At 40.1% G+C, this 16,624-nt stretch overlaps 1 protein-coding gene across 1 annotated transcript in view; it reads right to left on the bottom strand.

The window, feature by feature from the left end:
• si:ch211-250c4.3 (uncharacterized protein LOC100535981 homolog) overlaps window positions 1-16,624 on the bottom strand; it is a 58,422-nt gene that overhangs the window by 25,345 nt on the left and 16,453 nt on the right. Inside the window, exons 2-3 of the mRNA XM_039784385.1 lie at window positions 11,226-12,055; window positions 459-617 (exon numbers count right to left, since the gene is read on the bottom strand). Of these exons, the coding sequence (XP_039640319.1) occupies window positions 459-617; window positions 11,226-12,055 (989 nt within the window). The remainder of the gene's footprint in view (window positions 1-458; window positions 618-11,225; window positions 12,056-16,624) is intronic.

Here is a 16,624-nt window from a genome sequence, read left to right as displayed (position 1 = left end):
CTCAAGTGAAGATAATGACCTCTTCTGAAGAGTCCATCATGTTTTTTGAATTCTCCATGTCCTCCTTGGCTCCCTAACCCTAAGGCTTGTGTCATGTGGATGCAACAACAGAGGTGTTGTCATTACTTAGAATTCCTCATGGGGGCGACAGAAACTACGCACTATAGCTTTAAACCAATCACAACTGTCCTGAGTGGCGCTCAGCCCCGGATGCAGTGATGAGCTACAACAGAGCTACACAATTTTCACACATTCAAATCTTATTTTCAAGTGTTTGAATCCTATTTCTTTTTTTCAGTTTTAAAATCAAAGTTTACACTTTCGCAATTTACTTTCAACCAATTTGTTTTGATATTTGACGTTAATCTGACCCCTTGACTTTTAGCCTGAAGTGTGGGCCGAGCTCCTGCAACAGAGCTACACCCTGAGAAAAAATAAGTATAGGAACAGTCCCACACCTCTTTGGTCTTTGTCATCCTGTCGTCCTTCTGCAGGCTGCAGATGTGCCTCTGCAGCTGGAGGTTGGTCTCCTGCAGCTGGCCAATCTTCTCGATGAGTTGGCAGATGTGCTCCAGGTAACCCAGGCCTGAACCCAGAGGGTTGGACCTCTGCTGTGCCTGGGTAAAAGAGAAGGTGTGCAGGTTAGTCATTGTACCAAGAGTAAGCTAGACAACTTTTTTTTTCGTTCATTTTTTTACTTGTAGACTTAACTTTTGCAATGTGTTGGATCTGAAAGGACAGTAATGTGATTTGATCATATTCATGCTAGACATCCGGATTGATTCACCATGTACCATGTGGGAATCACCAGAGACTCCACCATACGATATCATCACGATACTTATGTCACGATACAATATTATTGCGATTTTAAACATAGTGCAATATTGTGCAATATATTGTAATTTATTACCTTTTTTTCCAACTTTAAATTATGTCCCCAAAAGGAAACTTTGTCAACATCTGTATCGATCTGAACTATTCATATCACATTTTGTTTGGCCTTGCTGTCTGTCATTTTTACTTACACATACAAACAGCAGTCCACATATCCTCATTTTATCTATATTCTTGTAATTTATTTTATGCCTTTGATGTTTATGTAACCAACCTTATGCTTTTATTTTTTATTTATTCTTTCATTCAGTGCTTGTGTTCAATTTGTTGCTTTTTGTTTAGGACAATTGTAATTGTAATTGTTCATTATCTTTATTATTCCTCTCTTCCTTAGGTGAGACTCCTTCTATAAGCCCCTAGGGGGTTTCTTAATCTCACCTGCACAATCTTTATTTTTTGATTATTTAACTTTTTTGTGTGTTATTGTTGTCTTGATTTTATTGTGCAAATAAACAAACTAAACTGTAGAACTGCTGAAAGTGGTTCGTTCGAATAAACCTGCTTTTTAAGATATTTTGTAAGGTTTCATTTTACAAAATTATAATTATTACTTAAAACATTCAGTACATGTGCAATAAAAACTTTGGAAATGTGCAAAGTCTTTGACGAATAGACCCCATTGTAATATCATCCAAAAAAACAAGTTATTTTCCACATTCCCATGGTAGAAATGAAGTTGTCAACACACAATCAACAAATATTTGAGTTATGCTTGCTTCACACGTGCTGCTATTAAGAGCGTAATAATTAAAGTTGCTGCATCACCAAGAACTCAGGGAAGGATGCAAAGGATGGAAACCTTGATTTGTTTTTCTCCTCGGCCAGGAGGTGCTGTTTTTCAGCTATACAAAAAAGGATTTTTTCAGCAAATATTTATCCAATGATCAACATTCCTAAAAGAGTCCCAACAAAAGCAGGATGTGAGTTCAGGACAGGGTCTTTACCCCCTCTTTTCCGTGCTTCTGACACCGAAACTCGAGTCAGGCAACTGGGAACTTAGATGGAGACAGCGGCCTAACAATGGGCCAGAAGCCATAACAGGCTGCAGGACTGACATCACTCATTTCCTCTAATGGACAAACCCTCTGTGGATCACACAACCAGGAACCCGTGGGGGGGGGGATAGGATAGAACAACACAATGTAATTCTGCTAAATAAAACATCACATTCATTATTAGTTTAATTTAAACACTTTTTTTTTTAAACTGTTCCAGTGCTGTTCCATGGTATCAGAATTTTGGATGGTCGTCATGGAAACATTAATTGGTCATGTGACAAGGGCTGGGAAGATTGGCAGAACAGGGAGCCAAGTGTCAGTACTCTGATCCAATGGGAATCACAATTGTCAGATTGACAGCACTCTAGCCCAATGGATGGGGGGGGAGCAATCTTATTACAGGGGGGCCGGTTCCACCCCGTGCCCCCCGTCTAGCCCTGCTCCTGTGTATGGAGGACAGTTTTCATTGCCTTGAGCTTTATTTGAAACGTTCATCATAGCACATAATATAGGATTCATCATATGTCATCATATATAGCTGGGACAAAGATGTCCTGCCAACATTGCCTCTGGGCAGAGGTTTAATTACAGCTCACTGGGCAATGTTTGGTCATATTTTTATTCAATTTATCACCAACAGTCCTCCTCAGCTCTATGGAGTGTTTTAGCATCTTGTAGCACATTGTTTGGATTTTACGACCCGTACATTTGCTGTTTTGGTTCACTCGCACTGCTCTCATCAACCCCATCAGTTTTGGACACAAACTGCATCTATCAGGTTCAAAGGGTTAATGTAATATCTATCGGTTGGATTTCCTCATCTGTTGACTTTACAGCATCCAGGCTACCAGACCTCTAGTAGTATTTTGGTGTCTAATTAAGATAAGGAAGGGTATTCCTTCCAGGAGATGACCCTCACTTCCTCAGGGGTAGTTGTTGATGAGGGGGAGGGTCTGTAACCAGAGGCTGTGCAGGCTGAGACAGGCACATTATCAGGGCTGGGGCTGATCTTATCCATGGCCCCACAGAGACCACTGAGTGATCCACAGCCAGGAAGAGAGAGTGAGATTCAGGAATGCCCACTTATGCGTGCATAGACCCATTTTAAAATAGGAAAGCACATACAAACAAACACACACCCTGCCGCACTTCCTCGGAGTTTCCACTGACAAGGGACAATAATGTCTCACACATGGAACGAACTAAGGTGACAAGATGTGAAATAACGCAAGTTTGGATGATGCTAGAGGCATACAATGACTGAACAGTATGTGCTTGTGTTTGCATGCAATACTGAATCCAATATTGTCTGAGGTGACCACTAGTGGCTGACGTCAGATCAGGAATCCCCTTTGTCCCATTAGTCTTAGCAGGAATTCAGATAAACAAAGCCTAGTGAGTGGAAGAGAGCAAGGAGAATATTGTATGTTACTAATCCGAGTTTCTCCTCCAAAACAAACTTTGTCCAGGTGTACCTACAATTTCATTATTTCTGTCAACACCCAAAGCTCATGATCATAAGTGAGGGTTGGTGCATGCATCGACCGGTAATTCCTGCAGGAAAATTACTGGTTTTAAAAGTAGAATGTAATGTAAAAAAAGATGTTCTAGGCGAAAGCTTAAAAAAGGACTAAATAAAATTTGGACCTGCTGGTGCATTGGGTATGAATGCAGGGGATCATCAAAATCAACACGATTCATCCTCTGGAGACCATATATATCTGTATCAAATTTTATGACAATTACTGCAGATATTTGTTAACATGTTTCAGTCTTGAGAGCTACATAGTAGATAGAGCAAGCTTTCTAGTGTGGCTAAAACTCTCTGGAGAACCACATTCAAATGGTTCCACATATACAGGTGTGACCAAGCCAGTCAAGTTATTCATACAGCCTATAATATCACAACCTTAGAACCAAAGAACTGTTTGGGAAACACCCAGTCTTTTATTTGGATTTGGACTTTTCCTCTGTATGGCTACGGAGTCTCTCTCTGCGTTTTTGCGTTTTTTTTTTTTTTAGTATTAATTAATTTTTTTTTTTTTTACAAGTGAGATGTAAAAAAAAAAAAAAAATATATTGGAGATTGCTAGGACGATTCGGCAAGAATTTTTACGTCTTTACATAATTAAATAAGAGCACGATAAGACAAAAACATCCAAGATCACCGTGGAAACTGAGGCCTTCTCTGACCCGCACTTGTAGATGCTTCCATTATCTTTGGTTCGTCCAAAATACTTTCCTAAAGATGACAGTGTTGGAAAGGAATGAAGCACCAGATGTGTAGAGCATCCAGATAGGGAGGAAGGTACGGGCTAAGCACGTACACTGCTTCTCCCAGCCAGACCCCTGTCTTTTCAGCACACACAGATAGTGTTTCTGCCTCACTTTCCTGCAGTATATCTTTCAAAGCCGTCAGGCAGGAACCGGAGGACACTATATGCTGGAGTTGTCCTTCTGTCCAGTGTTAGTTTTGGCACCTGACTTTGATTTGGTCTTTTAATGAAAATGTATACAATGTTTAGTCACATTTTAGTTCTTTTAATATTGTTAGGTTAGTATCGTAGTCAACAAAAACCAAAAGTTGAGTCTAGTTTTTAAGGGAAATGTTTGCTTTTTGATTTTCGATGTCCTCTATGCATTCTGAGGCGACAGAGGTTGCCATCTTAAATGTTTCCCTTGTTTATCTATAGCGAGGTAAATGGTTAAGATAGTTTACCTGTAAAAATGTGTAGCTGTAAAAGGTGTTGCATCTATCATGCAACATTGGATTATTAACATAAAGTTGCATTATTGGAATATTTGAGGGGACTATATAGGGCCAATACATTCTCACTCTCATCGCGTAAAATACGGACGCTTAGTCAGACGCTAAAAGTCTCCTTTAGCTTCTGATCTAAACGCGACAGTTGGATTTAGGAAAAGAAAAACGCGACAGTTGGGTTTAGGAAAAGAAAAACGCGACAGTTGGGTTTAGGAAAAGTTTTTTTTTTTTTTTTTTTTTTTAAAAACGCTATTCACTGGGTTGGGGGTACAAACCAAAACAAAAAAAAACCCCCATGTGGAATTTTGGGCTTTAATACTACTCGCTACCATTGTTGCTCTTTAAACTAGGTCATCTTCACGCGCCGCAGAGCTGCTGCTCAGCCTGGTCCATACAGACACCGAGGGGTGCTTATTGCGCCGTATCTATCTGACGCTGACAGCCAATGACCATGGGTCTATATTTTACCAGCTGGGAGTGAGAACGGGTTGATAGTGCATACATTTCAAACTAACAATTTGGACACAATGTTGCAAATTAAATATAGTGCACTTTACAGCAAATGGGGGATGACAGAGCTTTGTTTAAGCTTGAGACTAGCAGTTGAAAGGTACCATTAATGCAAACGTATTTCTTTAGCAAACTTCCATAAGATTTAAAGGAAAAGTTCATATCTTAATACACTTGCATGCCCATTGTTACATTGAAAGAGGAGTTGGTTCTATTATGGTTCCTTTTGTCCATACTAGCCATCAAGAGATCATTTCCTAACATGATTTCATTGTAAGAGATGGAGGACAAAATCCACAATCCACCTTCTGTGTTAGAATGCATGCTGAAGTTCAGTGTGCTGAAGCCTTATATTGACAGCAGCTTCCTCCTGAGATTTTGTCCCCCCATTACTTACATTGGAATCACATTAAGAAGGGATCTCTTTACAGCCAGCATTGTACAGCGACCAAAAAATGTTTCAATGTACATACGGACATGGAAATATTGTCTTATTGTTTAAGGAAAACCTTGAAAAATGTGAACTTATCCTTTAATGCGAGTGTATGCTAACTGAGCAAGTTCTTACAAAAGGTTTTCCGACCGCATTGTGAGGCAATTCAGCAATAGCTCAGAACAGGCCGTGATATGTTGTGATTATATCACAGTTGTTCGATCCGACACAAATACACAATAAAATCTGCTCTGCTGGGCTGGCTGCCTGCACATATCGAGGTGGTTGCTATGGAATGTAGGTTCCATAGCAGTAGGCTATTTATTTAACTCTAAAGAGTTAGTTCAGATTCACAAAAGTCACACAATAACACAAACTAAGTCTGGTGGCTTTGAAGAGAGCAGTTTCAGTTCCCCATCAGAAAGGTCTGTCTGACAGCAACATAACGCACTGAAAATAATCTTAATATAGCGTACACTGAAAGGAGTACTTTGCTGATAATGCTGTAAATATCCAGAAAGTTACAGAAAGCACTTTGGTTGGAGCACAACTGAGCCCTCAGACGGTTGACAGCCTATTTATCCTGCTCTTATTCCTACTAATAACCTACGAATCTATAAACATGAAAGATTTCAAAGTAGATTTCAAAGATTTTAAAAGTAACTATAAAGTTAATGTAACAATGTAACGTTAGCATTAGCTTAACTTTTTATATATGCGTGCTGGCCTGCATTTTTTATGGTATGTCCGAGCTAATTTGTTGCCTAATTTTCAGTTGAAATGTTGATGAATTTAGTCTATACGTTTGTTACTTTTTCCTTCTTGAACAGGTAATGTTACCTAACGTTACAGGCGAAGACTTAACATTTCTGAAATGCAAGATGCTGCTTATTATTGCAGGTTGGAGTCTTTGCATTAAAACAGTAATTGGTTCATTTGTTGATCAGTCTGTCGGTCACATTGTTTAGTTTGTATTCATTGACACTGCTTGCTCTTGGGGGAATTATTAGAATTGTTGGGGCTTTGTAAATTATAGAGTGTGGTCTAGACCTACTCTATCTGTAAAGTGTCTTGAGATAACTCTTGTTATGATTTGATACTATAAATACAATTCAATTGAATTGAATTGAATTGAAATGTAATAGACTTTACAGGGGTCTTTACAGGGTGATGTAAGTGACTGGAAACAACCCTTCCAATGAAGGCAGGAGCACATCTGTGCTCTTCTCACTTATGCTGTGCCGCTGAGGAATTCAAGTCAACCAAAAGCCTCCAGCCTTCATTAATTACGTTTCACACTAGCACCGATGAGGTAGGTATGCTTTGAAAATGTATGCCAGGTGTGAGATTAGACATGCAGATCAAAAGGTCTATATGATCACTGTTACTACCTGATGTTGAAAATATGACAGCAATGCACTCAATGATACAGTCTCTCTTACATCTGAATCTTAAAACTTGCAGAGATGATAGAATCCATTATTGTTTTATTCACTGACATACTTTACAGAGGAACAGAGTAGAAGAGAAAAGGCACGTGGGTAAAACAGACAAAGTCTTTCATGTTCACATATTTGAGGCATGAAAAATCCAATATTCCTCTGCCACGGACTACAGAGTTCCATTAAGCAGGGAAAGGAATTACATTATTAGCTGTGGTGACAAGTGATAATGATGACCGTGGGGGCAACACCACCTTACCTTCATGTACCTCTAGAGTCCGTCATGCTGGGCCCCTAAAAGCCACTGCCACACGCCATTACCTTACAGGGGCTCCCGGGACCTATCAAAGAGCCTTTATCTGGGTAAATATGTGAGTAATTTGAGATATTTGACACCTATTTGATGCATCCAGGTAGACCGCCAAGCTCTGGGCTTGGAAAAGAGTGTGTGTGTGTGTGTGTGTGTGTGTGTGTGTGTGTGTTTTGTGTGTGTGTGTGTGTGTGTGTGTGTGTGTGTGGGGGGTTTAATTCAGATGAGAGAAGGGGCAGGTGGTTAACGACAGTATCGCTAGAAAAATCTCCAGTCCCTCTGCAGAGATGAACAGGTGCTGCATGACATGCAAGTTCATGGAAAAGCTGCCGTGCACTGTAACGCATGCCTTCCCCACCGTACTGCCCTGTACGGTGTAAGTGTAAGCTCGTGTTTTGGCTAGCCCGATGTGCCAGCAATGATAAAAGCCTTGTCTTCAGAAAGGCCTTTGAGCTTGACATTGTTTTGGAAGATCGAGGAAGAGGAGGATGGTGGACAACTATTTGATGGATTGCCATGTTCCCCTCAGGATGAAAAGTAATACCATGATCAGGTCATAATTTTGATTTGTCAAATACTTCAGTTTATGTCCAAATACCTGCAAAAATGATGACATTCCCATCAGGCTTAGCTGTACTTTGTGTGTAGTGTTAATTATGAATGTTTGCATGCTAACATGTGAGACACAGACCGTAACAGTAGTAAACATTTCACCTGCTAAACATAAGCCTGTTAGCATTGTCATTGTAAGTATGTTAGCATGTTGATGCTATAGCTATCATTTAGCTTGAGACAAGCTACATCCTCTTTTGGATTGTAACTTAAAAGATGCTTTAAGCCTTTTCTTAGTATTATTTCCACAATTTGTTCCCCTCCAATAAAAAACGTCATTCATACACATGTATTAGATTCTCACTCTAATAGCTGCCGGCAATGAGAGATAGTCTCAAAGCCTGACTGTGATGTTTTCAGGAACATCAAACAGCTGATTATGACTTTGCAGCTTCCACAGCTGCCAGGTGCTCTCTCTGCAGAGCCCACTTTGTTCTTTCATTTTGGATGTGAACAAGAAAATAACTATTTTTTTTCCCGTAACATGAATAAAGCATGCCCCTTATGAATGAGTACAGTGGCTTTTTTGTCATTTCTCTGGCATAGGAATAGGTCAAAGCATAGGTACAGCTTCAGTGCTTTTCACATACTTCTGTTCAACTACTTAGTTAAAGACAGAATCTGAAAACCGAAGGACCTTGATGTGTTAATCATACCTATAAATGCACTAAATGTACTGACATAGATGGAAAGAGTTTCAAATTAGAGATAATGACAGAAGACAAAATATCTCCGTTGCTCCATATTCCGTTTTGTCATTCAGTTTTGGAGGCACTAAACATACTACACACTCACATACAGAAATCTATTGTAAATGTAAATGGTCTGCATTTATATAGTGCTTTTCTAGTCTGTACGTACGCCACCGACTTGAGCTTCTAAGTTACAGGAAGTCATTCATTTTCAATGGGAGCCGGCTTCTCTCAGCTGCAAGAATCGGCAAATCTGTCGGTGTCACGCTTTGGGCGTGTTGAGCGACCAGAGCATCAAGCAGAAAGATGAAATTTGGTCAACTTTATGGTAATGAGCTATGACGTGGTTAAGCAGCAAATGACCAGCAACCAATCGGAATATAGACGTCCTTTGCTCTGGCTGATTCCAGAGAGCATACCATGTAAACTTTCGTTCCTACAAAAGCATTAGTTCCGAGAAAATGGAGGGAAAGCTCATCATCGCTGTTGCTGGGTTTCCTATAATTTATGATTGACTTTGTTTGCGTATAGGGACCAGAAAAAAACGAGGCATGGGATTAAATAGCTGGGATAGTTGGTGTCTCCGGTGAGTTGGTGAAGTGTGTGATGTTTTTATTATTTAAGTACGTATGCTAGTCTTCCTTGCTTGATGTGAATGTCCTGCCACGTCAGCTCAAGTCGGCGGCGGTGTGTACGTACAGTTAGCGACTACTCAAAGCACTTTACACTTTACAGGTACCCTCAATTTTCACACACACATTCATAAAAACACTGGTGGCCGAGGCTGGCATACAAGGTGCCACCTGCTCATCAGATAAACATTCATACACATTTACACTGATGCATCAGCAGCAATTCAGGGTTTAGTGTCTTGCCGTAGGACACCCTGAATTGACTGCAGGGCCCAGGGATTGAACTGCCAACCTTCTGACTGGTAGAAGATGCTCTACCACCTGAGCCACAGCCGCCCAACATGAATGCAGAAGGTTAGTAACTAATCAATCATAGAACCCATCGGCTATCGGTCTGACAATGACTTAGCTTCTGGGGGTAGTCTCGCATTGCCAGACCTTCCTCCACATTGCTGTTCCATGCTCTGGTTTATTAGCATTTCTTTAAAACAATCACAATCGTCATGCGAGGCGCTATACGCCGGATGGAGCAATGGTGCCTCTGCAAAATAGTCTCAGGAAGGAACTTGTTTTGGTGGAACGTGTGTACGTTTAAAAGTTGTTTTTTTTGCAACAGAAACCTCAGATTGGACAGATAGTCTAGCTAGCTGTCTGGATTTACCCTGCAGAGATCTGAGGAGCAGTTAACCATAGTCCTCATAATCCACCGGAGGTTAGAACGCCAACACAAAGACGGCAGAAGGTAACAGACATCCAGTGGAATTTCCGGCGGCACCTGAACAATCCCGGAAATTAAACGTTGTCAATATAGACTAGTTATAGACTACTCTGGGGGCAACAGCCAACTTTTCGGGGTTCTGGTGTTGCCAGCAGATATCCGGGCCAAGTTTACATAACTTTAATGGAGTTGAGAATAGAGGATATGAATGCAGATACATTCTTTAAAAAGCTAAATCATCATCAGACGATAAATATGTTCCCAGGTTGCATTCTGACCATTTCGCCTTGTTTGCTGTCCACACGGATTGTTAACCTGCATGCAACCAAAGCCCACTCAATACTACTCAGACTACAAACGGACTACAAACAAAAACCAGAATGCTTCCGATACCAAAATCTTTCCCAATGCCTACAGATATTTATTTATGAAGATAAGTAATTAATACATTATGAAATTAGTCAGAAGCAGAGCTGTCATGTTAATGCAGCACAGATACACTGCACTAGAGCCTGACTGATTATTTAATTCTCATGAAATTACTGTACAGAAATTCTAAAAATAGGTTATGGTAACTTAAAACCAGAGAGCAGTTTATTTTTTACCTGTAAAATATCCTCCTCATTACATATCTTGGCCGTTGTTCTTTAATAACTAAAATTAAGGGATCCTTTAAAAAAAAGTTCATGTTATGTGTTTAAAAAAGGAAGAATAATGTCAGCTGATGCATTATCAGATTTTTTTACTCTCTTAGTCGATGCTGTTATGTCGAGTAAACAACCCTATTGGTCAGACTATACTCTGCACGCACATGGTTGTTACCTATGTTGCTAGCTAGCTACAGATAACATCTGTACAGTTTGTGCATCGGCTATTTGGGTTGGATGAACACTGAAGTGAAGACAGGTGACAATCTGCTACACGTACATTTAAAACCTCATGTGTGACTTTGGATTTAAAAATGTTTAAAGTATAACATTTTTGGAGTAAACATGTCTAGACTAGAAGGAGACCCCGGGGTGGACCCAGAAATTGCTGGAGGGGCTATATAGCCTATCCCGTCTGGCCTGGGAACAAGGAAGGAAGGTCTCCAAAGAAGAGCTGGAGGATGTGGCTTGGGAGAAGAACATTTGGGCTGCCTTTATTAGCCTGCACCCATATAAAGTGCAGAATATGTATGGATATCAGTAGCCGTTTGGACATAATGTTCTTCTTACCTCACTAAGTCTGCAGCATTCATCCATGTACTCCCTCAGGCTGTCACTGGTGGCACTCCTCCTTATAGGCTCTGGCTGAAAGTCAGTGGCCGTCACGTCATCGCAGGCTCCTGTTGAGGTTTGCTTCCCAGGCCTCGTATCCTCTAAGCAGGTCCTTTCACTTACAGCACTGTTCTCCTTGAGCTGTCCAGACATCATCTCCTCATGTCTTTCAGGGCTGATTCCTGAAGCCCTACACTGGTCTCTATCCACGTCCTCATCTATGTGCAGTTCCACTCTCGCAGCTGAACTGAGTTCCTCTGAGTGCACGAACACATTATCCTGAGTATCCACTGCTGTGGCCGGACTATTATCTACTGAGTCCTCTGCCTGTTTAATCTCTGAGGTCTGTGCATATGTGACTAGTTTATCAGGGAGAGTGGTAGGGTCAGAGTTTAGGTTGCAGGTGTTGCAGGAGGACTCTCGACTGTGGACCATGAAGCTCTGCTCAGAGCCTGTCGGGGTGGACGGAGAGTTAGCTCCACTTGTCAGCTCCACTCCTGAGTCCTCCGACTCAAACTTGTACAACCTCGGCAGCTGAGAGTGTAAGAAAATGGCAGACAGGTAGTCGGAGTCGGACTCCATCCGAGGCTGTCTGGACTTGTCATCGAGATGGGAATTCACCTCAGAGGCTTTGGTGGGGTCCGAAATGTCCTGCTCCGTAACAGACACGGTAGAGATGGTGGACGCGTCGTCTTCGGCCATCAGGAACCTCTCCTGGAAGTTGCTGAAGAGCTTCATTTTGGTCAGGACAACCTCGCTGTCCAGTACTGTATCTCTGTCTCCTTTTCCTGTTAAACAGATCAAGAAATATAGATTTATTCTCTCAACAAGTCCCTCAATAATATGTTGTCTGTAATTGCTGAAGTGAAGTGTTTTTTGATCTGATGCCTTTATTGGCAAGACGGCATTGCCTTTGAAACTCACATATCACTGTTAAATTGTCTTCTCATTTGACATAGCAATGGTTAAGGTTTGGTTAGGTTTATGCCCAAAATGACCTGGTATGGGAAAGATCCTGGTTTAGGTTGAAATAACTACTTAAACAAGGTTCGGAGTTGTTGACTCTTTATTAGTTGAAGAACTACCTTTGTGAGCAGGCTTTTGGTTGACCTGTCTGCATTTTATTTTTTATGTATTACTTTGAAATTTTTTGTGTATTTTGTTTTTAATGTTTCATCATGTATTTTTTATTTAAAGCATTTTTTTTATTTCATTTATTTTTTGGGATTAGCACTCTATAAATAAATTGTACGTATTTGGTTAAGATTTGGAAACAATTGTGGTCAGAGTCTAAAAAATTCCCAATGTTGACTGTCGGTGTAAAACATGAAAACAAACAGCATTCTCATGTGTCAAAGTCCCATGTTTTGTAGACCCTTACGGGCATCTGGAGGTCTTTGTTTCCTGAATTATTGGGCCTTTGCTGAAATGACTGATGATGTTGTTTTTCATGGGGGAACAGTGTCCCCCAGCTGAATACCTGGGCCGCCAGTTTGAAATGTTTTCACACAGTCTGAAACGGTCTCTGACATGCCTCAAAGGAAACAAAAGACCTTGAAATACTTGAGGTTAAGCCAAAGTGTAGTTTATGGCTGCCAGTAGTGGATTGGCTTGACCTAAGGTATTTCAACAATAGCCAGATTAAATAATACCTGGCTGATGTACAACTCTAATTCATTTTCAGGGCATTTTAAGACCAAAATGAAAGACTAGAAGTGCAGGTATTTCAACCATTCTGTCAACATCACTTGGCTAATTCTGGATTGGATCCAGTCTTTTTACCATCAATGGACCATATTCACTAACAAAAAAGTTAACTTTATATCTATCTATAGTAATATGACTGGATGCGTAATCCTACATTCTTTAACTCAAATACCACAGGACCCATACAATGTGTCAGTGTACTCTACCTGTCCAGCTTTGATCTGAAGCTCCAGTTAAGACCATTACAGAGGGCAGCCATATGTGTCCTCTCCTCTTTCTCACTGTGGGCAATTTGATATGATTCTATGTCAATCAAATGGACATTTTTTTCCTACCTTCTAACCTTGGAATTGTGAGAGAAAAGGTAAAAGGGATTCCCTTGTTCCCCACGAATATGCAGGGGCCCGGATTAAGTTTAGGGGTTGTTCTATTTGTTTAGTCAAATGCTTGAAATAAAACTGCAGCTGAGCACCATTTTGGAAGAACATAATTCCAGAGTTCTATATTACACCTCAACAATAATGGAGGTTGGGTGACTTCCTGCAGGGTGAATTGGAGATCTTGCTGAGGCAAATATGAGATTAAAAGTTCTTTGAAGTGGTAAATCCGACGCTTTTATCCTCTCAGAGGGGAACTCTGGAGGAGGGAGTCCTTGGACAGGATTTTTTTTCCAAAGCATGTTGTGAGAATTTGAATGTGTAGTGAACGTGGAGTGGAAGCATGTGGCGTTTTGGTTAATAGGCACATCAAAGCCAACGCAAAAGTGAATGCAGTGTACATATGTGTGTTTGGACAATCACTCCTTGCTGTGTGGTTTAGATGATCCAGAGGGGATGTTGTGATTTTGAAGGGTGGAGGCCTCCACTGAATGATGAATGATTCACAATCAGTAATCAGTTAGAAACAGGATGTTAGCTGATTGTAACTGATCGGATGGTTTTCAACTTTGATTTTAATTTGGCACAACTGATAATCTCGAAATGGGAAATATCTTTAAATTGGATTAATACGAAACAACGCAATATTTGCTTTCTTTAAAGGTACACTGTGTAGTGTTTTAAGTATTTTATTAGCTAAAACCATTCATAAATATGTCCTCATTGGTGAAAAATGACCTCTGCCAATGATCTGACTTGAAGAATTTCTTATCTGGATATACATTTGACGGGCAAGTCCAAGGAGGAGTCCATGTCATTCCGTCATTTTGAAAGACTATAATGGCTGAGAGGGACATAAAGCACTAGCCGACCTGTCTAGCTAATCCACAACGCGTTTTTGTTCAGAGCCAGCGTCACGTGACTGAAACCAGCTGAAACGGAGAAGGAGATCAGTGAGAGGTGCTTGTCACCGCCCCGGCAAATTTGAAAGCTTGCACTTCCCTTTAGTTCATAATGGAGGATCCTACTTATGCCGAGCCACAGGAGAAGGAATCCTCGTCGCCAAAAAAGTCAAAATTGGAAGACATGTTGTCATAGCTTCTTGGTACATAACGGCTACCGTAGTCGCAACACGCATTTAAAAAAGCGAGGCGCTAGAGAGTGCTATTCATTTGAAAGGTGAGAGAAATTCCTACACAGTGTACCTTTAAATAATTGTTCATTTCTTATAATGCACTGCAACTGTTATTCTCATATTTTATCTATTTTTTATATTTTTAAATGTTACAGAAGTTACATTGTTGAAAATTGGAACTGTATGACAGTCTATGTAAGCATATAAAGATAATTAAAAAGTAAGTCCAGTGGGACCGGCCATTCTGGGAATGGCAAGGATTGCGGGTTGATTACGTGTATAGAGCAACGACGTATTATACATTGTACCACACTAGCATCCTAAAATCTCGTATTTTATATTTTTTTTATATTTTTTAAAATTGAATTAAAAAAAAATGTTTTATATAGTTTTCAACTGCTTTTTAATGTTATTTGTAAATGGATTTGAATTGCCCTGTTGCTGTAATGTGGCTTGCCTTGCCTTGCTTTTGACGAAATTACAAGTACATCAAATCAATGAAAAGAGAAAATCCAGGTTGTTCACAGATTCAGATTTTTCTCAGAAAGCATCTTCAATCACTCCAGAAAACAGCAACACGCACAGTTCCTAGAAAATGACCACTGTTTTCATAACCCTGTTGATGAATAGAGGCAGCTCTGCCCAAACACTGATAGTAGGCCTCTGGTGTTTGGTTGTGCAATATCAGTTGCTAACAGCTCTGAACCAGGTCTTTTCCTATGTTAAAAGAGATCTGTGTTTCCTACTGTGGTTCAACACAAAAACAGAGCTTAGCCATTTAATAAAAAATGTCCCTTGCCCTTCCCCTGTTTTTACACAGTGCTTATGTATGGAGAGAATTACAAATGACCACAACAAGTAAGAAAAACAATAGCATCGGTTATTCATCCAAATGCCTAATATGCAACGTGATATCATGACTTTGCATAAACATACACGCCACTTTCTCACTTATCTGTACGCATTTTGAGCTATTCATGTGTACGTCTACTATGTCTACGCTGTATACAGCGGACGGCAGTCTGCGACGTCACAGCGCACCACTTTCTAAAGCCACATTCTTTATCACAAAAAAATATAAATTCTGTCATCGTTTGAATTTGATGTTGAAGAAGGATGTGGAAACCTTGAATATAATGCTTTACTATGGGACGCCACAATAAAGTTCAGAATCAAAGGTTTTATTTACTTTTACTTCTAACAATTAAGTACATTTAATATCAGAAAATTACTTTTGATACTTAAGTACAGTAAATATCAGATACTTTAAGACTTTTACTTAAGTAATATTCTAAAAGGTGACTTTAAAGGTCCAGTGTGTGGGAATTTCGACCACATATTGCAATCATCTCTCTCGCGCCACGCAGTTCAAAGTAGGTATTACAGCTACGGTAGCCTTCACGCTTCAAAAAGCCGGTCTCTTGATCTTTTCAATCTCCTTTTTCTTTTTCTGGGTGAAGAAGAAGACTCCTGTTCCTGAAATTTGGATTTTGAATCCGTGTGGTCCTCCATGTTTCTTTCTTCAAACTTGCCGAGGCCGGGAAGCTACGATACCCGTTAGCAGCATTAGCAGCACCTGTGAGTTAATCATGTGACAGAGAATAGAGCAGTATGTCCTGTATGTCCCTTACCGGCTAACGTATTTCAAGATGGAGCATGAATATGGAGCATCTACCCCAGTTCACGAGAATGCCAATTTAACATTTCAAGCCAATAGGAATACTTGGAATTGATGGTGGTGTTAAATATTCATGAAAAACGATAAGTTTGTGAATGGGCAACACCGATTTTGGTAATGAAGAACTAAACACGTTACACACTGGACTTTCAACTTCTACCAAAGTAATTTTCTGCTAAGATACTTTTACTTTTACTCAAGTATTGCTTTCAAGTACTTTATACAAGACTGCCAGTTAGACATTTAGAGCAATTACTGAAAAGCCAGCAATTGTTATAATATGTTTTCAATCATTAGATCTGATAGTTAATTGCTGGATTATGTCGCATATTTTATTCCCCAAAATATCCTTTTTTTTCAGCACATACAAACATAGGCTTGCACTCAGGTCAGAATTCCATTTTAAGCAGCATACACAAATTTAGGTCCAGCTGAAGTTATTAGATTTTCGAAAGAATTT

Source organism: Perca fluviatilis, chromosome 19 (genome assembly GCF_010015445.1).
Source record: "Perca fluviatilis chromosome 19, GENO_Pfluv_1.0, whole genome shotgun sequence".
Taxonomy (NCBI): domain Eukaryota; kingdom Metazoa; phylum Chordata; class Actinopteri; order Perciformes; family Percidae; genus Perca; species Perca fluviatilis.
The sequence above is the reverse complement of the archived record's forward strand: the minus strand, read 5'-3'. Positions and strand labels throughout refer to the sequence as shown.